This window comes from Cucumis sativus, chromosome 7 (assembly GCF_000004075.3).
Source record: "Cucumis sativus cultivar 9930 chromosome 7, Cucumber_9930_V3, whole genome shotgun sequence".
In the NCBI taxonomy this organism is placed as follows: domain Eukaryota; kingdom Viridiplantae; phylum Streptophyta; class Magnoliopsida; order Cucurbitales; family Cucurbitaceae; genus Cucumis; species Cucumis sativus.
The window spans coordinates 1,814,212-1,838,106 of NC_026661.2; the positions used below are offsets into that span (position 1 = coordinate 1,814,212).

Genomic DNA, 23,895 nt, shown 5'->3' on the forward strand with positions numbered 1-23,895 from the left:
AACTTTTTTCTGCTAAATTATATAAAAAAAAAAAAATCCTTAAATTTTGCAATTTGGATTAGAAATACTTAAAAAAAAGTCTTAGACCTTCAAAAAAAAATTAATATTTTCATAAATATGGTTCGACTTTTAAAAAAAATTAATACTGTATTGATCCAAAATTTACATGAATTTTCTCATCGACCACAATGGGAATCAAAATTTTAAATTAAAATCATATTTATGAGTTTATTTTACACAATCCACAACATTGAGAAACGTTTTTTTTATAATTTAGCCTTACTATTTTAGTCTCAAGTTTTTATGTGTGTATGTCTGGTCCTGAGTTCTATACATGTATTTTTATAGTTCTCATGTTTATAAGAATAGATTAATTTAGTCTTTCATATTTCAAAATATACATTTATAGTTTCGGACCTTTTATAGAGTTCATATAAAATGTCACTCAAATAACTTTATAATTTCATTTAAACAAGTGTATGACATTTTAAACTATAAGAATAATTTATAAAAATCACGGCATCTATCGAACTAGTTTTTAACTTTAAATATCATATAATTATTTAAAAAAACAAACAATAAAATTTTTAAGACTTTTAAACCCATTTTTAAAAACTCATAGACTAAAAATGATACAAAACACAAGTACAAAATAGATTTATATATTTTTATAAACTGTGACTAAAAAAATGCATTTTTAAATTTTATAAACCAAATACACTTATTAATCATCAAAACTTAGAGACCAAAAACGTCTTTTCATTATTTAATTACGACAAAATAGCATCGCTAGGGATGTGCCAACCACCATTAAAAAATTGGAGATTTTTCATAAGTTTCTTCTCTCTCGATCTATTGTAATTCATTAACTAAATACTCAAAGATTATCAAAACGTTTGGTTGTATTGTAACTCATTCACTAGAAAAATTGACAATTTTAGATCTTGTACATTCAATAAATCTAAAGTTTAATATGTAATAATTTTTAAGTTAAGAAAATAAATATGTAAATATATTTTTCAAATGTACAATAATATATGTTATTGTCATGGATAACATAAGTCTTTTAAAAGGTTATGAATAATAAAGTATGATTGATAGACTAGATTTAAGATTCATTGAAAATACATCGAAATTAGAATTGAACTATATAAAAAACTAAAATTAAACAAATTTGAAATTGAATATATATATATATATATATATTATCTCAAACCTTCTTTATTATTTAAACAACATAAATATAATGATTTAAATTTTCGACTCACATAATATTTAAATTTGATGTTTTTGCAATTTTGAAAATGTAAGTGACATGAGCTTTATTAACATAATTTTCTTTTGCTATTTTTGTAAACTCTCGTTTTCTATATGATTAAAATAAAAACTTAATTGGTATATAAATTTACAAGCCTATTTAAACTTAAAGTTTAAATTAATAAAATTAAAAATATTTGGTTAAAATTGTCATGATACAACACGTTTGGCATTTAAATTTTATGAATGAAGATAAGTTATATTGATTTGAACTTTAATCAATTTCAAAATAGTATTACAATGTAAATATTTCACTCTCAACCAAAAGTGAATATCAACGTCTTAGTTGACGCCCCTCGTTCAGTCTTAAATTTTATTTTAAAGTTAATTTTTATCGAATTTGGTTACCAAATAATAGTTTTCATACAAATTATGCAAAACACATGTAGAAAATGTTTTTCAAGAGTAAAAGAAAATACAAACTATTTGCTTTATAGAAAAAAAAAAAAAACCCATTAACAAAAAATCATTACAATTTTACCGTAAATAGTTTGTACATTTTTTATTTTGGACAATTTGTATAGAAACACTAATAAATACTAAAAATATTTTTAGAAATGATTGAAACTAAGAATTAAAGTTGAAGATATTAAAATTTAAAATTTAAAATTTAAAAATTTGGTTCATAGTGTATAATTATCTCAATGGTATTTTGAATCGAAATCATCACCTTCGGTTTCTATGAATTTTCGAGGGAAAACAGAATTTGTTCATCATCTCTAATGGACAAACAAAGATATGTTCGTTCTCTAATTTTATGTTGATTGAGCACTAAAGATTCTGAAAAATTAGGGTTCATACTTTGCACCTGAAGAAGATGAGGATCAAGACTCGCCGTGGCGGAAGGTGCAAGCCTTCCCGGCGTTCCGTTACTTCTACTCCGTCGCCTATGGCATCTTCCCCTCTCCCTGACCAGGTACGTTCCTATTCACTTCTCTTTCCTTACACCAATCGAGCCATTTTCTTTTCCTTCTCGGGCTAAACTTAGTTATCTCATTGTGCTATTGCTTTTCGTGGCTTCAACTGTGATTCATGTTGACGCTGTTTGTTATTTTCTTGGATTTTTTTTTTCTACAAGGAAAATCTCGAGAAGCCTAGTTTTTAGTCTCAACCGTAATTTTTCTGATTCGAATGTTTGTCGAAACTTTGTTTGCTGAAAAATTGATGGGTTTTTATCTGGTCAGGATGTGCCGAATGTAGAAGACAATACTTTGCATGATGCATCAAATAAGGAAACTGACGATGTGTTGGATAAGATAGATTGCTTTCAAAAAGATACTTGTACTAGATGTGATGAGAGTGGGGACTTGTTGGTTTGTACTGAACCTGGGTGTCCAATTGCTCTTCATGAATTGTGTATGTCCTGCGAGCCGTCGTTCGATGAAGATGGACGATTCTACTGTCCTTATTGTTCATATAAAAGAGCGTTGATTCGTGTGAATGAGTTGAGGAGGAAGACTATGGTAGCAAAGAGAGCGTTATCTGATTTTATTGATACCAGGATGGTTGGTGGTGACAATTCACCTCGTATGGGAGAGGCTGGTAAAAAGAAGTCAGATGATGTGTCAACTTGTGGAGGGGATGTGAACCTGCCTAATCATGGGAGTCATTTGTGCAATGAGAGTTCACGAGATCACGATATCCAGGTTGAGCAAAATCAAAGTAATGAAGGGGAGGACCGTGCCAGAGCAGGAGGAGATGTTGAACCAACGTCAATGGTGGGGGTTAACAGCGAAATTCATGATGGCCCTATTGTGTCTAATGTTAGCAACAGCAGCCATTCAGCTCCTACAGTTCAGCCATGTGAGGATAGGATGGATGAAGAAACTCATGAGGCTGAGACATCAGGTACACATCAGGTTGAAAGTTTAGAAGATAAAGAAGATGGGATAACAATGGACAAAGAAATCTTAAGGCCTATAGATGACATTCAGGATGACAGGATTGCAATGGATCACGGACAGTTGGAGACTCCAGGTGCATATCATTATGGAGAAGCAACTGCTCAAGAACTTCAAGAAAAGGATGGTGGTCGAGAACAAATCCAACCCGACAACGAAAAGATGCTTGAAAATATCGTTCCTGCATCTGGAAATAATGATTTGAAGAATAAAACAACTGTGAAGAAAAGGCGCTTTAAAACTAAAGCTAATAGGAGAACAGACTTACAGAATGTCAATTCTCCTAGAAAATCGTTGCGTCTACAAACTCCAGAGGAAAAAAAGTCTCCTCGTATACGAACTCCAGAACCTAGGAGAAAGTCACCTCATATACAAACTCCAGAACCTAGGAAGAATTCACCTCGTTTACAAACTCCAAAACCTCAGAAAGATAATACAATCAAAATTGAGAAAGTTTCTGTCTCCAGGAATCTAAAGCCGCAACCAGCGTCTCATAATCAACTGTAAGTTCTTTCAAGGCTATCATTCAATTTCTATATAAATGAACTGCAGTACATTGACAGGTGTCTTTCAGCAGTTTCTGATCATCAAAATTAATTACAACTAACCCTCATTTCCTAATTTGCAGCAAAAGCTTGGATTTTCACAGTGGGAAGCGTAAGAGAATGCGTTGGTCTGTTGAAGAGGAGGAAATGTTGAAGGTACCTTGTTGATTAATTGATCAATTGAGATGTTTTGGGCTTAGCATCTTTAATTGTTCCAGTTTTTTCCTTCTTTTTCCCCCCAAATATTGATTGAGAAATAATTGGATCTTGCAGAAGGGAAGAAAAAGATAATAAATGAAATCAAGGAAGAAGCATTACAGTTTTTTGTAACTATCACTATTTGCTTAATATTGAAATCACAATAAAACATACTAGTCTTGCAGTGATATTGTGAAATATTGCAAAAGAGGGAGAAAAATCACACGCCTATAAAGGATATGCTTATATATTTGAACGCCCTGGCATGATTCTTAGGATGGAAAGCTAACTTTTTATCTGAGTGTTAGCAAAGCTGGTTGAAATAATCTACTATGTTGAAAATTTTTCTTATGATTTCTCCTACACTCTTTTAAACTGAAAAATCCAGGTAATGGTGCACAACAATTATACTCTTTCTTCTCTAAGACCTAGTTAGAGATCTTCCAATGTAATTCACCTTTTTGGTGTCTAGGAGTCTATTAGCTCCTTCATTTCATTCATCAACAAAATTGTTTCTCATCTCAAAAATGGAATGTATGTACGTTGTGTGCACGTTTGTCTTCTTTCATGGAGCTAAAAACTAACTAATATTGTTCATGAGAAAAAATGGCCCTATACTACAACTTTTTTTTCTTAACATTATTCGCTTCTCCCAGTGCTTACTGAAATTACTTTTACAGGAAGGAGTTCGGAAATTCTCTTCTACAACAAATAAAAATCTTCCTTGGAGGAAGATTTTGGAATTCGGTCGTCACATATTTGATGACACACGTACTCCAGTTGACCTAAAAGATAAATGGAGAAGCCTTCTAGGCAGATAGTCTTACTTAATGGATAACTATTCCGAATAATCGCAAAGGTAACTTCCATAGTATCATCATTAGCAAGTTTTAGGTAATTCCCTAAACCATAACCTTGAACCTTATTAACAAGTTAATGAAAACTTTGGAATCCAGTCGTCACATATATTTGATGACACTCATACTCTAGTTGGCTTGAAAGATAAATGGAGAAACGTTCTAGTCAAACAATCTTGCCTAATACCTAATAGAGAAATAGCCCAGATGATTATAAAACTGACAACTATATATACTTTCAAGTTTCAACCCAAGATGTCAGAGGTTTGTATTCCCACCCCAAATATTGTTGAACTCAAGAAAAAAAAGAGAGCCAGTTTATGAAAGTATGATTATGTTTAAATTTTTCTCTGTTCATGTCTTATTTTTAATTAGTGGATTACTAACTATCCTTATATGTGCTCAAAGTTCAGTATGAACATGTTACTCCATGTTTTGCTTTTTCACCCCTTCCCTAGAAAATGAATAGGCTTAATTTCGTTATCATATTCCCCTAAGAAAATGAATAGGGTTAATTTGGTCATCATACTTTCAAAATAGTTTGGTATGTTTTTGTTATTTTGGTTTGTGCACTTACAAGATGTCTATCCTATTTATATATTTTGAAGTGATCGCTTTGGCCCTTGTTTGTATGGTTTAAACAAATTTTATGTACCGAGTACAATAAAACCTCAAATGGACCAATAACAATCATTTTATAGTGGTCAATATATTGAAGAATTTTCTTAGGGTAGTAGTGTTTTGTCGAATTTGTGATAGAGAAAATGAGATGAGAAAACAAATGGACCAATAGCAATCATTTTATAAAGGTCAATAGACGTTCCAAAACTAAGGGACTTAAATGAACAGAAGCTTATCAAGGTTAGGTGTTTTGAAAGTATTTGAACTGAATTCATGTGACCTTGGGTCTATTTGGAATTTCCTTTCAAGTGCTTAAAGCAGATATTTTTCACCCAAAGCCACTTTTTTAAATACGTAATATGTCATGTCAAACAAGCTCCTACTCTTTGCGAAATCCTTGAAACCACAGCTCTATGCAGGCATGTTCTCGATGGGTAGCAATCGTAGCATTGGAACCTTTCAATTTGGATGTTGAAGAGACCTACATGTTAAATGAGTGAAAAGGAATGCACAAACAGGTTGTCTTGAAGACTTTGATTTGTAATGGAAGGTATAGAAGCTGTTGAGGAAGAACACTATATAGGTTGCCCAAAATTCTCTTTATGTTCCATTCAAATCCTTTTAAGTAGGTTATAGATAAGGTTCTCCAATTTTGGTATCCTGGTGTAGGTCGGTTCTGTTTTAGTATGAGTTTTCGTTTCAACGTTTGCTCGTAAATTATGTTGTAACAAATTACATTTTATGTAAATATCGGTTTGTTAGTTCATGCTATGAAAATGTTCAAGCAATTGATGGAACTATTGTTGATGTGATATTGTGTAACAATGTAGATTGTGGAATAGTTCTTTTTCCTAGTAAAAACTATAACCTAAAAGTTGTGAGATAGTGAAGTACTCTTGCAAATTTGATTGTTGTATCGAAAAAGTTAGAATTTAGTTTCATCGATTTTTTAATTAATTAGAATTTATAACTGAATTATTTTTTCAACCCCTAGACCTCTTAAATAGCGGAGAGAATCGAAAACTAAAAAATATAATTAGATATTGGTAAAAGTTAACCGATGTCTATAAACATCAAATTATGTTTTATAAATATTTTAAATCATTTAGTCACTAACTTTTGGCGTGAATTGATATTTATTGAATTAGGTTCGTTTACTCGTTAAATCCTATAAAGTTACAGCAACAATAAAGGATGACCAAAGAGCTGTTTTTAACATTCATACGAGAGCAATTTTCGATCATGCACAACATACAACACCTCTACTTAGGCCTTTATGACAGTCTCATCATCTTCTTCATTCTAAAAAAACGAAAAACTTGCAAAGTATAATATATGAGAAGGTGAATTCCAAAAACCGTCCCTATAATGATAGTTGTGATTACACTCTCAAATTTTCAATGGTAAAATTTATCTTCTCAAAAGTTAAAATCAAACTCTCAAACTCGTGTAATTAAACTCCCAAGTAATAAAAGACAAGCCTTCAAATTCATACAAATATTACGCAATTTCTATAATTATATAAGTTTGAGGGTCCAGCCATAACACTTGCAAATATACGATATGAGAGCTCAATTTTTACGACAGAAAATTTGAGGCTATACTCTATAGTTGCAATTACCACTCTAGCATAAGGATAGCTTTTTGCAATTTACCAAAAAAAGAGAAAAAAAAAGTAGATGGAAAAAGGGACTTATATTCATCATACCACTTATGCCCCAGGAAATTGAATTTATTTATGGGTTAAAAGAAAAGGTAATGAAACTATTCAAAGCAGAAGAGGGGAGGGGAGGGGGGGGACATTTACATAATCATCATCATAAGTTAAAAGTAACAGTGGGGTATAGTGTGGAGTGTGGGTGAGGGATTCTCTTCCTAAGCTTTGCCATTTACTACCAAAAGGGAATGCATGTGGACATAATGGGTGGGATTGAACAAGGCAGACAAAATTGAGAGAGAGAGAGAGAGAGAGAGTGGCACCAGTTGAGTGAAGTGTGATGTGTTGAGGTTTAGATGATAGTGCCACTGGGAATCAAAGCATCCTTGATAACTGTCACAATCCCACTCTTTATGAAGTAACCATCTGTCTCTCTTGCTGCTTCTTGCACATTGTCTCCATTCACTATCTGCGAGTATGAGATTAGTATTAGTATTGTTATTATTATCAACCGCCGACTCACAACATACATTATCACACCCAACAAAACAGTTCATATGATTACATTATCACATCCAACAAAACAGTTCATATGATTACAGGATCGTGTTAATTTATTTACTTTACCGACTTAACCTTTCTTTTTCGTTTATTACTTCAACTGGTTTGTTTGTTTTTTTTTAACAACTAGGTCGAATTTTAAAATCTAAAAAAAATAGTTCTTAAAAATATATTCTTGCTTTTAAGTTTAGAATAAAAATTGAACTCTTTTACATGATAGGGATGAAATCTATAATAAGAACCGAGATAAAATAAGTAAAACTTTTTAAAATAAAAAAGTATATGGTTCCTATTTTAAAACTTGGCTTCAATTTTTGAAAACATTAGTAGAAAATCGATAATAAAACAAGAATTTTAGAGGTGTAATGAATGGCCTTAAAAAAAAATCTCAAGTTGGCAGACACTGTTACTTACTTTGTAGACAATATATAATCCTTGTAATTAAAAGATTTCATATGTTAATGTCTTTAAATCTATTTAACACTCGTGTAGACAATATGTAATCCTTATTAGACACGTTATTAAAAATTGACACTTAAATCTAATTCTCCCAAAATATCGAAATAGAACACGAAAAGGGCAGAAAGCAAGTGGGCGGCCATGTGGAGCTGATTTAAAACATATTTATTTCCACCGTCAAAAATTACTTTAAGAGAAAAAGAAAGCTCTAATGAACTCAGGCTCTTGTCTACTTGTGTTTGTTCTTTCCCAATGAAGCAATGGATTTGATTGATGATTAAACAGATGATAGAAACCAACACCCAAAATGAGACCCCACCCCGAAAACGAATGATAAGATATAATAAAGACTTACTTGAAGTTAGCATTATAAAGTAAAAGTTCTTATGAAATATAAAGAAAAGCACAAGTTGACAAGACAAACCTTAACATTTTCACCGATGCGAGCGTTTTTGTCAATGATAGCTCTCTTGATGTGAGAGTTTCTACCAATTCCAATTGGTACACTTCCCTTTGCCGCCAATAACCTACGGTCCGCATCCGTCTGATGAACACCACAAGAAAAACAAACCAGTTTATGCTCACAACCCATCAATTTTTCGTTTCAACTAACCGAGTGCAAAACAAACAAGACCCAATACGCTTTTCATTTCAAGATGGAGATACTTGGATGCAACCGATTAAAGGATAGGTGTAGCGTAGCCTAGGATGCACTTAAGCATTTTTGCTTTAGGCGAGTTTCAAACGGTAACTTTACTGATAAAAAGTGATTTCCAATGTTTAACTATATAGTCAAACAATTTTGAGAATCTATCTCAAACTCGTGATAAAGAAGGTTATCAAACCTCATAATAATCAGCACCCATCAGTAACGTATCTTCTATGATTGCACCTTCGGATATGCAAGTTCGAATGCCAACGACAGAGTGGTGAATCTTGCAGTTCTGAGGAGAGAATAAAAAAGGCGTTTATTCCAAACTGAAGGAAAGGGGAAGATATAATACAGTGGAGACAACGTAACAATGGTACAATACTACCATCTTGGCAAAGCAAAGATCTACTTTACTAGTAAAGAAATTACCTTTATGACACATCCCTCACCAATAACACTGTCCGTGATATCGGCATCAAGCATTTTCGATGGTGGCAAATAACGAGGTTGGGTGTAGATTGGAGACGAACGATCATAGAAGCTGCAATTGGTTGTTTCGTGTATCAAATAAACAAATAATAACTTGACAATTTTATAGGGAAAAAAATGAGGAAAGCGAATCAAACTTAACAAAATTACCTAAAATCAGGTACTGGCTTCTTTGTGATCCCCAGATTTGCATTGTAAAAAGCTTCAATGGTACCAATATCTTCCCAGTAACCATCATACAAGTAAGCTTGCACCTATAAAGTTAAAGCAACATCTTAATTGTAGAGATCGTAACTCCAACAAAAACTCTGAAGCCATTTTTCTCCAGCAAACAAACAATAATCAAAAGTGACACAAGTTTAAGATGAGCACTCTCATTCATCTGTACTTCTCCTTTTTTCTTTTATTTACTTCTTATTTTTGAATCATGGTATAAAGATACATGTAATGAGTAAAGTTTGCATCAGACAACTAGATGGTTAAGGCCACCATTATTTGGTACTTACCCTCATTCCAATAGAAGTTGCACCAGGAATTACTTCACTTCCAAAATCATTTGCTCCGGGAAATCTATCTCTAAGAAGATTGAGCATCACATCCTTGCTGATAACGTATATACCCATGCTAGCTATGTACGGCATCTCTTTGGCTCTCTCATCATCAAGACCCAAAATAGTAGTATCAACCTGTATGAAATAAAACATGATTGTTAAGCTTTGAACTAATCATCTGAATAACTATTATAGTTCACCCCATGGTTCCATGGTTGGGGCTCTAAATATAATAGTGACGTTTAAAAATATTTATAACCGACAATCAAGTATAGTCAATATTGTTTACTATTTTCTACTACTAAAATAATTTGAACCTCAAACATAAAATATCATAACCCACAAACTAGAATAATCACCACTATAATAACCAACTCAACATCCCAATCGCCTCTAAAAAGGTATTTGAGTTTGGATTCACCTTCATGGCTTTCAATTGCTCTCCTTTCGGTTTCTCTGCAAACTCAATTATGCGTCCCTCTTCATCAATCTTCATCAAACCAAATGCAGTTGCACGTTTTTCATCCATTGGTAGAGCAGCTACAGTAATATCTGCATCGGTTTCCCTGTGTGCTTGAATAAATCTCTCGTAATCCATTCGATACAAATGATCACCAGCAAGAACAAGAAACTCCAACACATTCTGCTCTTCAAATAACCACAAGTACTGTCTAACTGCATCAGCAGTGCCCTGCAGAATACGATTCCAAACTTAAAGAAAATGCATACTGAAATCGGACGTATTAATGTTCCCAGAAACAATAATCTGAACAAAATGGTAGGTTTTTCAGCACAATTCTAATCATGAAAGAATAAATCTATGCTTGATTCCATCACCTGGAACCAATTGGGATTCTCTGGACTCTGCTGAGCGGCTAGAACCTCAACAAATCCTTCATTCTTGTAACCACCCATATTACTCGCATAAGCTCGGGAAAGATGACGATTAAGAGAAGCAGAATTGAATTGCGTGAGAACATAAATCTTGGAAATATTGCTGTTGAGACAGTTGCTAACAGGAATATCAATCAACCTATAGTTCGCTCCAAGAGGAACAGCAGGCTTCGCTCGTTTCTTAGTGAGCGGATAGAGCCGAGTTCCAGCACCACCGCCCAGAATAATCCCAAGCACACTCTAAACACAACAAAAACAGATAAAAATAAATAATCCATTCAACCACCATCAATTTCACAAACAAATTCACGTCAGCTCAAAAACAGAAAACCACAGGAAATAAATTCAACGAACGCATCAAGAACACCAGACAACAAAACTACATAATTCCAAAAAATTAAACGCATTCAGATAATATAACAAAGAAACAAGAATACCAACCCGGCTAGCATCGGGATCGAGACAAGTCTGAGAATTCTTGGAATCAGAAACCGCTTTAGGAGAAACGATCGAGGGAGCCACTCTACATCCAGATACACGTCGTGATCCCAAACCAGAACCTCTGAGGTCAACCTTATCACCAGAAATGTGAGACGCACCGAATGAGAGACTCCGAAAGCTAGTTCTCCTCGCACGGTTAGAACCATTGGACGATGAAGACGACGTCGGAAGTCTGAGAACTCCAACTGCAGCCATAGAAGACGCCATTAGACGATCAATTCAAATCCAAAATCAACGATATCCGATAAATCTTCTCCGATTAGCAAGTCACCGGAAAAAAAAAATGAAAAAGAAGAAGAAGAAGAAGAAGCAGAGATCAGCTCTGCAGCTCTGCAGCTCTACTACCGAATAAGAGAAATGCTTCGCCACTGATATTTGATGTGGTCTCACGGACGACTAAGCCCTTGTAGTTTCGACTTTATTACGTGGTGTACCGATGGAAACGTGGTGGGGGTTGTAGGGGTAATATAGGAAAAAGAAAAGTATGAATAAAATAGAAGAGATTGAGTGGAGGTGGATTCACGGATGTATCCATGGGTGAGTCACATGGACTCTTCCCTTTTAGATTTTTTGGGAACGGTTTCATTAAAATCAATAATTATAATAATGGATGTATTGTTTAAGAAAAATTTAATATTCCACGTGTCATATTGACCATATCTTAATGTCTTTAGGCATACATCATCACATAATGCACATTTCAATATAAATTAAATCTATACTCTTTTAAGTACTTTAGGTAGAAAGATTTCAATCTATTCTTCTATATATATATATATGTATTCCTAGTTGAGTTCAAATTACTTTTTAGATTTAGGTGCAAGAGTTTTAAGAAAAAATAGCTATAAAAGGAAGAAAATAAAAGGATAATTTCGACAACAATTATGTAAAAAATTAAAAATTTTCAACTAGATACCATGGTTATTATTGTAGAATATGAATTTATTGTAACCAAACTTAAATGTGAAAAATATTGTAGAATATGAATTATGGTAAGTAACTGAGGATATATATTAAATCTTTTCAAAAGCCAATATCTCAAATGTTATTCTTAGATATTGATAAAGTGGCTTGCTTTTGATTATATTAGAATCAATTTTATTTTTAATATGAATATATGGATAGACACGGAGAAAAGCTTGTGATGTTATCACTGATAGAATCTGAAAACTTTTCTATATTTTGTAAATATTTTTAACAGTGTTGTCATTTGAAAAAAAAAATCACTTAATAAATAAGAACAATAATTTTTTTAACAAAAAAAAGTATAATAACCAATTTTAGAAACAAAATAACCCAAATATAGATTTAGAGTAACACGAAAATGTCCAAACCTACCTAAAATTGAATATTCAACGCAACAAACTCGCAAAAGTAAACACTACCCAACTTTTTTTTATTTTATTTTATAAAACCCTAAAATAAAATACATCTTTAATTCATATATATAGTTTGATGCTTCATATAATTTGATTTTATAGTTTTAAAATTTAGATCTTAAACCTCTTAAGTAATCTTTATGTTTTTAAAAACTTTGAAATTTTTTTTTTAAAAAAAGTCTCCCCAAAACTCTAATTATAAATCTTAAAATATAAATTCTAACCTTCTATAAAACTAAACTATAATATTGAATTAACAATTTAACTATAAAATAGCTAAATAAGATCCACAACAAATTCAAAGTCCAACTCATTCCAAGACTAATTTAGTAATTCATTAATTGAGATATTATTTTTCACAAAACTTAAAAGTAAATAGTTAGGATTTAAAATAATAAAATTATTCCAAAAACACAAATTAAGTTGAAAAATCAAGTATAATACCTGTTTAGTTTCTGAGTTTTAAAAATAAATATTTTTAATTTCCAAATTTATAACAATAGATCATTTGATATTTTAATCTTTAAAATATATTTTTTTAAGTTTATGAGTTTGAGAAAATAGGTTTACGAAGTCAAAGTATTTTATGTTTGATCTTTTAAAAATAATTATATAATATTTAAAATTAAATATATATATATATATATATATATATACTTTTGGAAGTCATAGTTCTAATTTAAAACATCGTATAATTATTTAAAATAAAAATATATAATTATCTTTTGTAAACTTATTTTAAAAAATAAGTAAAAATATACATTTTAAAAACTCGGATACTTATAAACGCGGAATTAGAAATACACACATGCATATGAAATACATTTGTTAAAAATGTACAATGCACCATAAAAAAGAATAGAAAAAGAGAAATAAACTTTAGATTAAAAAAAATATGGGTTAAATTAGGACCGTCCATTTCCTTTTGTTTGTATTTATTATTTGATAAAAAAGTTATTTTCCTTTTATAAATAAAAAAGGAATGAAACAGAGATCAGATATTGGAGGTCAGGGTGGGGCCAGGAATTAGGAGAGCCGTTGAATTTGAAGTTGAGGACCATGTGGTTTCGATACACTGGCCCACACCTGATTATTTTACTCATTACTCTCCAAATATTTGGTTCCTTCCTTCCTTCCTTTGCCATCTTCTAACTTCAAGGAGAGACTTTATATATTATCATTTAACATTCTTTCAATAACTTGATTTATATTATGTACTCATTTCCTTTAATTAATTCAAATTTACATTACACTTTTAATTCTTTTATTTTAGTTCAACAATTTATTAACTTATTATTGAGTTGATTTTGTATTAATATTAAGAAATGTTTATCGATTTTAGATTGGGTTGGAGTGTTTTTATAATTTTTTGTTCTTCTTATACTTAAGAAAAGGAGATTGTCATAAAATAAGTATTTGAAACATATTTGAGGATAATTTTCAAATGGATATAATCATTTTCAAACATATTATTAATCATTTTGAAATAGTTTTCTTGTTCTAAACTAAATTTTCATTCGATAAAAATTTGCTTAGTTTTTAAGAATGCTAATAGAAAGTATATAACTGACCAAGAAACTTATAAATAAAAGAGGTATTAATAGATTTAACCTTCAAAAACCAAAAATCAAAAGATAATACTCAAGGATTGTAAATAAGATGATATTCACTCATGGAATCTAGGAAATTATGCAAACCACACAATCAAACCATAATAGGTAATGATAAGAAACAAATTCTAAAAAACTACTATGGATAAAAATAATATGAAAACTTATAGCCTTCCTGCTTTTCAAGACATCTCAACAAGAAAAACACTATGTACATTTAGCATCAACAAAGCTACTTTGAAACTTTGTTCATAACTAGTACATCTTAAAGATAGAAAATATAGATTTTGGGATCTAAGTTTCCAAAAGGATTAGAAGCACAAAAATGCCAATGAAACCATAACCAATTGTTGTTTGTTATTGTTTTCCATCACTTTCTCAATCATTATTCCAAAGTCTTGGATTGAAAGTGAGCCAAACAACCTTAAAAGAACTCAAGAGGACTCAAACAAGAGTCATCCTCGTCGAGAAGTCAAGGCGTTAAATTAATATGTAAAAACTAGATCAACCAACCGAATTAATTGCACGACTGTCTTGATTGATTTTCTACGTGCTTAAAAATACTATGTTTTGAATATTTTCAAACACTTAGAAAGTCAAATCTAAACCGACCGTTCTTTTTCAACTTTCTGCTAGACTACTTTTACCACAATAGGGCTTCTTACATGGTGCTTACCATCCGACCATATCAAATCACCATATACATAATTCTTCTTTGCTACTTTACGTTCCTTGACTTTCATAAGAACTTTGAAGCTCAGCTCTTCCCCTAATCTTGTGAAGCTCAACTTCTTTGGCTTAACCCAAACCGATATCCCAGCCGGTTTTCTTATCTCAGCTTTGTATGTTCCAGGAGAACCGACATTCTTTAGTCTTCGAGTAATTGTGATTGATCTTGAGAGCTTAGGGACAGTTATCGAAGGGTAGTTAAGATTTGTAGGACTAATAGGGTCCGAGCAATTGAAGGGACCATTGGAGAATTGTGATATTTGAGCTTTGTTATATCCTAATGCACATAGAAATGACAGATATTCATTAACCTCTATGTCATAGACCAAGCCAGGATCTGCAGCACCATTTGGATGAACATGTCCTGCTCCATAGTTGAATGGTGAGGCCACTGAGTAGGACGCATTGAGGAGCGGCTCGAAGTTATTGTCTAAAATGCTTGCTGTGAAAAATGAAGGAAAATAAGAGACTAAAATGGGATTGTGATAGGAATGGTATTAGAGAGATATTAAGGGTGTATCAGTAATTAGTAGTTTGTTAGGGAAGTTTGGTTATAAATAAAGTGAGTATGGAAGAAAGAAGATACCCAATTTTTCAGTGAGTGAATTAAAGTTTGTGAGAGATCTTAAGGTTAGTTTATATTGTATCTCCATTACCTTTATGGTCCAATATATTCAGGTTATATCAGATTCTTGCACAACCAAATTAAAAAATCCACTTATTTTGTGCACAAAACTAGAAGTCAGCTAATGTCTCATTTGTCAATAGCTAGATGCAATCCAGGAAGGTTAAGAAAATTAGCTCATGGTTTTCACAAAATATATATATATATATATATATTACTCCTGGTTTTTAGATCTCAAAATGTTATGTTTTTAACCCTTGAGATGTGGATTTAATTTCCTTTTGATCTTTGATTTTAAAGTTCTACACATTTAGTCGTGAGTTCTCACCAACACTTACTTTTATTCATAATTATTTATTGATACTGAAAGTTAGCACCATTTACTGTAGTGATATCAGTAGAAACTTAGAAGTATAAGTGTATAATTTAGAAATCTAAGGACCAAATGGAAACTAAACTCAAGGGTAAAAACATAACATTTCGAAACCTAGGAACTAATGAAAACTAAACCAAAAACTCAAGTGTTAAAATGTAATGTTTGGAAACTTAAGGACCGAATGAAACTTATACTCACAGCTCAGGGACTAAAAATATATTCTATCCTTTTATTTTTGGAAAAGAGGGGGTGTTGAATTCACTTACCCGTGGTCATGATGGCAGATTTGATAGCTGCAGGACTCCAATGAGGGTAAAGAGTCTTGAGAAGACCAGCAATACCAGAAACATGAGGGCATGACATAGAAGTTCCTGATACTGAGTTAAAAGGAATCCGACGATTATCAAATTCTTGGTTCGTAGGTCCTTCTGCTTCAGTATAAGCAGCTATAACACTCAGTCCAGGAGCTGTAATATCAGGCTGCACACTCAAAGTTTATCCAACAATCAATTCAGATCCACACAAACTGCCAAACTAATAGGAGTAGCTAAGGCCCATTTAATAAGTTCGATTTTTTGTTTTTGATTTTCGAAAATGAAGTTTATAAACACTACTTTTTGTGAGTATTTATTAGAATCCAAGTTAGTTTTCAAAACTACTTTTTTAAATAAATAGTTTTAATTTTATTTCTTAATAAATTTTTAGCTATGAATTCAAATGTTGTTTTAAGAACAATGAAAACTATTGTAAGGAATTGTCAAAAAGCAGGCAAAAAACAAAAAATGAAGTAGGATCCCGTTTGGTAACCACTTGGTTCTTAGTTTTTGAAAATTAAGTCTATAAAACACTCGTTCGCACCTCTAAATTTTTTGCTTTTTAAATTTTACCATTGTTTTCAAAAGTCAAGTCAAAACTTGAAAACTAATAAACTTAGTTTTATAAAAACTTGTTTTTGTTATTTTAAATTCGGTTAATAATACAACTTTTGTACTTGAGAAGATGTAAATCATGGTCAGAAATTGAGAGAAAATATGTTTAATTTTCAAAAACAAAAAACGAAATGGTTACCAAATAAGTCGATATAGTTATCAAAGAAGGACTAAAAAGACAACCTTCAGGATCTCTGGAGTAACAGTGTTTGGTCCCACCGATGAAAATGCTGCCATGAATGGAGCTGGCCTTATTCCTAATTGAGTTGTAGCTGGTGTGATGTAAGCCTCGGGGTACCTATCCACAATTTAAAGGTTTCAGGCTTAAAACCACTTGAGCCCACAGAAAGTCAATCTAAACGAGCCTTAACTCGATTCTGTTATAGAAGCAACTTACTTAGTTGAATTGATGTATGCAAAGACCGCACTGCCATCGGTGAAGTTTATGTGCGAGGCTGGAAGGACATGTGGGTCAGCAAGGATTTCATTCCCACTTAGCTCATTGTTAGCAAGAATCATGCCCGCAGCACCAGCCAACAATGCTTGTTCGCCTTTGTCGACTCTTGCATTATCACCTCGAAGGCAGACAAGGATCTTTCCCTTAGCTTTCATAGGGTTAAGTGTACCAGCTTTACACAATTGACTGAATGGGGTCGAAGAAGTCAGAGTCAAATATTGATAGTTCCAATAATACGCAGTGTATTCAATAGCTAATAGAGAGCAGAAAATGATTGTTCCAGTTTCCTTACGCTTCATGAACTGATGCATTGGCTAATCTAACATCTGCAGCATTCATGAGTGGATAGAGCTTCTTGCTTGGCAAAGCATCCTGGGACAGGCTTTCACCCTACAAAGGATCATACTCTTTGTGAGGCAAATACATCATCAATATTCTTTACAAAACCTCCAATCTAGTATATATTCAGTTGAAGTCCCTGAAATTTTAAGTTTGTATCAAACAAATTTCTAATAAGTCCCTTTAACTTCCAATTTTGTGCTTCATAAGTCCCTAAACCTATTCGACCGTCATTAAAATTCACAAATTTATTAGACATTATACCAAAGGTTAATTGATCTATGAGGTATACAATTCAACTTTATGTATAATACATATGTTAATTTCTCTTTTCTTAAAAAAATATGTACCATATCTGTGAGAGTACTAGTCAGGAGTATACGGGTAAGATTAATTAAATATTTCCCATGGTATAGTAGTAATTAGCAACGGGTATCTTGGTTATAAATAAAGGGTGCAGATCAATTTAGGACATGGATGGCCCTCAGGCTATTGAATAACTTCTCTTGATATTGCATGTTCTTTGTGTTTCTCGAGGTATTCTGGTTTGGTGGTATCCTAACAACAGACTAACTATCGAGTAAACACAAAATTAAAAGTTAACGGACGTATTGACATCTTTTAAGTTTAGAAATCTATTACACATCTTCTTTCAGAGACCAAACTTATGATTTAACCTACAGTCAAAGTCATAACTCCCAACTGTCAATTAAAGTATTTTGAATAGAACAAGTTGCCCTAACTAACCTGTTCAAATTCAAGGAAATATAGCAAACTTGTGATGTGCAATATATAACATAGTGCAACAAAATTCAAGAACAAGTTGCCCTAACCTCAATCTGCTTCCTGTTCCCAAGAACAACTAGACTAGGGAACTTCCTGTCCATGGTGCTGGCTCCGACGGTGATCTGCCAGGGCGCAACATTGGTCACCGTACCGGCTGCCGGTCCCGAATTTCCAGCAGAGCAAATCACGACAATCCCATGCTTGATGGCGTGGAATGAGCCAATAGCTACACTATCGTTAAACAACGGATTCGGATCTCCTCCAAGCGACACCGACAACACATCGACACCGTCGTGAATCGCAAAATCAAACGCGGCCAATATATCAGCATCGAAGCACTCATTTCCAGCCTTCGGAGGCCAGCAGACCTTGTAAGCGGCCACCCGAGCCCTAGGTGATCCGCCCTTGGCGGTGCCCTTACCTAAGCCGAAAACGCTAGCTCCGGCGACGAAGTTACCGCCGGCCGTGGACAAGGTATGAGAGCCATGGCCTTCTTTGTCCCTCGGCGAATGGAATGAGGAATTGAGAGGGCCGACAACGGATGCATAGCCTTTGTTGAAGTATCTTGCTCCGATTAGTTTCCTTGAGATTGAATCACCGATGAGTAAAATTACACAAATTTCATCCTCAACTGACTAAATCAAAGGAATGGCAAGAACACAATTTTTTAAAAAATAAAACCAATTTGCATTATTGAAGTAAAATCTTTTTCAAGATTAATTAATCCACATTAACACTAACTATGAAATTAAGTGAAATTTGTGTAAAAAAGTTTAGGAATAGAAATGTGTTCATCCAAGTATTAATTTTTTAGCTATACATATACATATACATATATATATATATATATATTTGAAATTATATATGATTTTTAACTCGGATGTTCGTTTAAAACGTAGCCAGAGTATAAATAACTTTCCAGTTCTTAGTATAAAATGGGTTTAATCAACTTAAATGTTTGAGTTTGGAATAATTTTCGCCTCACATTGAACCCAAAAGGCAAACAAAGTTTTGTTAGACTAAGATGGCTTAAGCAAAAGTCTCTCTTTCATCAACCTTTAAAATATGAGTTCATTTCATAACAATAAGAAGTTACATTAGTAATTTTTTTTAAGAAAAAGAACAACTTTAGTTACGTGTTATTCCAGTGAAATTTAGACTTACTTTTATTATGTCCAATTCTTTTTAGAAACAAACATTACTTTATAGCAAGTGTAGTTCATATTCTCAAACAATATCTAAAATATACTTTAAACAAACCCTTATATGATAAGCCAAATAAACAATCGATTCAACAAATAAAACGATGGAATAAAAAATTAAGAAACTAAATCGTAATATGCAAAAATTATGTTTTAAAAACATTTAAATTATAAAGAGACATTTTTAAAAAGAGTAAAACATTAAAACTATTTACAAACTATAGCAAAATCAATCGAGGATATATGATATAAAATGAAAAACGAGAGGCGTAGTAGTTGGTTATAAACCTAGTATCTTTTTCTAGATAAAAAGGTGAAAAAAGGGGTAGAAGGAATAAATGGTTGTACTTTTTAGCACTAAAAAGAAGATCCAAATGGGAAAAAGTGGTTTGTGGATCCCATTGCTTCTATCTATATCTATATTTGGTTATATCTTTTCAACACCATTTCAATATTCTCTCAAATATTCAATTCCATACCATATACTCTTAGTGTACCTTTTACATATTGGTAGGGTCCTCATATACCTTTTTCTTTTTAACCATCACATTAACTTTTCCCTTCTACAAAAATCGGTAGATGTCTCTTTGTCAGTGGTTGAAAGCTTTCTGGTTCAAATCCTCTAACTTTTATCTATTGTACTAACAAAACCTTGTTTAGTAATCATCTGTATTTATTGAGAGGAAATGGATGTACTTTTCAAAAAATTAAAATCAAAATCCAAATAGTTACTAAACGTGGTTTAAATCATGCTCGTGCTAGCATGTTGTTAGTTTAATACATTTGAAAAGTTACTCATCTTTATAATAAGTAGACTCAGTGATATTTATGAATGTGTTATATCTAAACCATAAATAGCGAGTTTATATTTTTTGTTTTACGAAATCAGATAATACAGGTGAGAGTCGTAATAGAAAATTTAATCTAAAAGAAAAACGTGTAGAGGGAAAACGAGAGTATACATACCTATTGCAATGGAAAGAAGGATCCTTTTGGTTTTGGCAGATTCCTTTCCACCTATGAGGAATTGGTCCATATTCATCATCACTAAAGCTCTTTGATTCTGCCCACACCCCTATTTTTCCATTTTCCCCAAACCAAAATTTCCCCTAATTAGTTTCTCCAAACACAATTAATAAATAACATATTTAGCTTTTTAATTTTGCAAAATTTAATTTTTCACTCAACTATTCTCGTTATATCAGCTCGAATCAATTCCAAGTCTAAATTTTATAATTATCAATAGTCTAATTTTAACACTTTTGAAAAGGTCGGATAAAATTGTTGTTATTAAAAATTTAAAAATGTAATTGCAACTATCCTAATATGATGAAAAATATAATTTTGTTTTGATGGTCTCACAATGTTTACTTGTAATCATAAAAATTAGTGTCTAATCTTATATATTTAACTAACTTTAAAACTATAGAAATATTTCTTTTGGGTTTTTTAAAAATAAAATAACCAAATTATTTACACTTACACATATTTCACAAATTGCACATGACCATTTTAAGAATAATAATTAAGAATATAGCAATACTTTAAAAAAATTGTAAATATAGCAAAACTATCAATGATAGACTTATATCATATAGTTTGCAACATAGTCTCTCGGTGATAGATTTATATCATTGATAGAAATTGATAAATTTTGCTATATTTATAAATTTTTAAAAGTGTTGTTATATAATTAATTATTTTTAATTTAATTGCTAAATTTGTAACTATCCTTAAATATTTTGTAAATTTCATTTTTTCTAAATTTAAAACGTATTATATATAGACATTTATGAATTAATTAATAATTAATTTTTCATTTAAAAAATGAACCATTGGGGTTGGAGATAAGAGTCAAAGAGACTGAACACAGATCTATTAAAATATATTTTTAGTTCTTCAAAAAAGGAAGGAAAAAGAAACCCATTAAACTAATCAAATCCTTCTGTCATTTTGATTGGCCTAAAACCCTTCTTCTTTAATTTCTCTCTCAATAAAAATCAGATCTTGTTTGTATTCATACACACAAAAAAGAAAAAGAAAAAAAGTCAATGGCTTTGCTTGAAAAATTATTATTCTAACTCTTCAAAATAATAATATTAATTAATAAATAAAATTAAGAGAAAGAAAAAAAAAAAAAAAACTGACCAGTATCAAGGTTTCCGATAATGGTGTCCTCTCCAAATCTTGCTTTCTTCCATATTGATTCTGAGTTGATAACTCCATTCTTGTTCTCTAATCCCATAAATTCCCACGATCTTGTTGTGTGTAATTTTCTTCCTCTATTTAGAAAAACCGATACCACTTTCGGATGCTCTGATTTTTTTCAGGATGTAAAATATATCATATCATCACTTAACTTTAGTAGTTTACTTTATTAAAATTTGAAAAATTAGCACTAATTAAAAAAAACCTACTTTATATGCAAACCTTGCGATATTATAAGTAAATTTAAAAGGTAATATATATAATTTTAAAACTGAAGAAATAGTTTTTTTTTATATATATATATAGAATAATTGGACTGAGAATTCAAAGTTGTCCTTTGAAAATGTTATCTTTTAGTAATTGATGGGAAAATATAAATTATTTTTTTAAAAAATAGTTATCCAAGTAGAAATTATTTATTATTTTTTAAAATTAGGAGTATTGTTAATTTAATAGGAAGAGAGTAAAATTAATACTCTTTGAAAGAAAAAGAAAACAATAGAAGAGAGAAGCAAATTTACTGGCTAATTGAACAGCTACTTCATCTTCCAACATTGCTGCAAAGCCATTGATGTGTCTTGTATATGAGTAAAATATCACATCCTTTGTAAACTCTTCTCCACTAAAAACAAACAATCAACACTCAAACATAAGATTTACTATGTGATTATCTCGTACATACGAGATCCAACTTAAGCGGACAGCTAAGTTAGTAAAATGATGATCATATAAAGTTAACTATTATTGTTTTAGTTCATTTGGAACGGGCGTACCTTTTGAGAAATGGTTGGAGGAATTCGTGGTGAGAATTGGCGACGACATCGGCCGGTTTTTGACCGCCGTGGGAATGAGCTCCCATGTAGACAACATAGGACTGTAAAAATGCATGTGTGAGTTGGGAGGGAAGAAAATGAGAGAATTGGAGAGAAAATAATATTGGTTGAAGTCGTAATTAATTGGTTACATACCCTTTTAATGGCGGACGTGGGAGTGAATAGTGAAGAAGAAAGGAGAAGAAATGAAAGAAGAAGAATGGAAGAAGAAAGTGTTGAGAGTTTCATGGGGTTTTCTTCTTTTTCCCCTTTCTTATTCTAAATCTCTCTCTTCTTTCACATTCCCCTCTTCTTGACCTTTATTTATATGTATATATTTCTCCATCCAATGGAATATAATAATTAGATTCTCTCACACTAGATTTAATTTGCCTTCAAAAAAAACTTAAGGTTATAAATATATTTTTAACTAAAATATTTATAAAATATAGTAAAATTTTAAATTCTATATATTTGTAATTAACACCAAATTTTCGTTTTATTATTTTAACCTCTAGGTTAAAATATTATTTATGGTCTCTATATTTCGAAGTTATTATTCTATCTAAATTTTCCTACTGGTAATATAATTATTCAATACTATGTTATTTGAATAATATTTATTTATATAATCTTATATTGATAGTTAATATTTTATTTCATGCAAACAAATATGAATACATTTTCCTAATTTAGAGTAAAAATACTAATTAGATAACCGTTTTTTTAAAACAAACAATTTGAACTAAATTTATATTTTATTAAAAAATTAAGGATTAAAATTAATCATTTTAAAAATAAATAAACTAGGATGGAACAAACACTAAAATATAAAAAAACCCAAATAATATTTTAAATATCGCTTTTGTTATAAGTTTATAATCTAAACTATACAAAGATATAATATGTACATACCTATGTGTGTATACATAGATACATGTGTACATTTGTTTGTTACTCAATTCTTTAGGTGACAAGTCAATTATATATGACATTGGTGATTGAGACGTATTAATCAAATTGTTTTCAAGATGAACAGCTAAGGAAAGAACTACTTGAGCAATTTGACTATATATCGACTTTTAAAACAATATATAATATAGATGCGTTCAAATTGGTAAATATATATGTACGTATGAATTTAAACTAAACGCTATTCTTTTAGTTGTTAGTGTGCTACTATATGCTAGTCGAACTATTTATGCTTTAGTAAGTTAGAAGAGACTTAAAATGAGATAAC

At 31.4% G+C, this 23,895-nt stretch overlaps 3 protein-coding genes across 3 annotated transcripts; 1 reads left to right on the plus strand and 2 right to left on the minus strand.

Annotated features, from left to right (window-relative positions):
* Nucleotides 1-1,962: 1,962 nt before the first annotated feature.
* LOC101213119 (protein CHROMATIN REMODELING 4) lies at nucleotides 1,963-6,261 on the plus strand. Its single transcript, XM_011660344.2, has 5 exons — nucleotides 1,963-2,233; nucleotides 2,502-3,721; nucleotides 3,847-3,919; nucleotides 4,642-4,820; nucleotides 5,859-6,261. The coding sequence occupies exons 1-4, from the start codon at nucleotides 2,135-2,137 to the stop codon at nucleotides 4,780-4,782; spliced, it is 1,533 nt and encodes a 510-aa protein (XP_011658646.1). The 5' UTR covers nucleotides 1,963-2,134; the 3' UTR covers nucleotides 4,783-4,820; nucleotides 5,859-6,261.
* Nucleotides 6,262-7,150: 889 nt separating this feature from the next.
* On the minus strand, nucleotides 7,151-11,571 carry LOC101216573 (glucose-1-phosphate adenylyltransferase small subunit 2, chloroplastic). The gene is made up of 9 exons (XM_004144510.3): nucleotides 11,144-11,571; nucleotides 10,646-10,942; nucleotides 10,230-10,499; nucleotides 9,764-9,943; nucleotides 9,408-9,511; nucleotides 9,198-9,309; nucleotides 8,962-9,060; nucleotides 8,541-8,660; nucleotides 7,151-7,565 (listed from the first exon to the last, which is right to left on the minus strand). Exons 1-9 carry the CDS (start codon nucleotides 11,408-11,410, stop codon nucleotides 7,449-7,451), a joined length of 1,566 nt encoding a protein of 521 aa, XP_004144558.1. The 5' UTR covers nucleotides 11,411-11,571; the 3' UTR covers nucleotides 7,151-7,448.
* A 2,818-nt stretch (nucleotides 11,572-14,389) lies between these two features.
* On the minus strand, nucleotides 14,390-22,971 carry LOC101212884 (subtilisin-like protease SBT5.3). Its single transcript, XM_011660345.2, has 11 exons — nucleotides 22,812-22,971; nucleotides 22,617-22,717; nucleotides 22,365-22,465; nucleotides 21,784-21,951; nucleotides 20,602-20,710; nucleotides 18,481-19,015; nucleotides 17,601-17,698; nucleotides 17,249-17,494; nucleotides 17,035-17,149; nucleotides 16,189-16,402; nucleotides 14,390-15,363 (listed from the first exon to the last, which is right to left on the minus strand). The coding sequence occupies exons 1-11, from the start codon at nucleotides 22,902-22,904 to the stop codon at nucleotides 14,825-14,827; spliced, it is 2,319 nt and encodes a 772-aa protein (XP_011658647.1). The 5' UTR covers nucleotides 22,905-22,971; the 3' UTR covers nucleotides 14,390-14,824.
* Nucleotides 22,972-23,895: the final 924 nt, after the last annotated feature.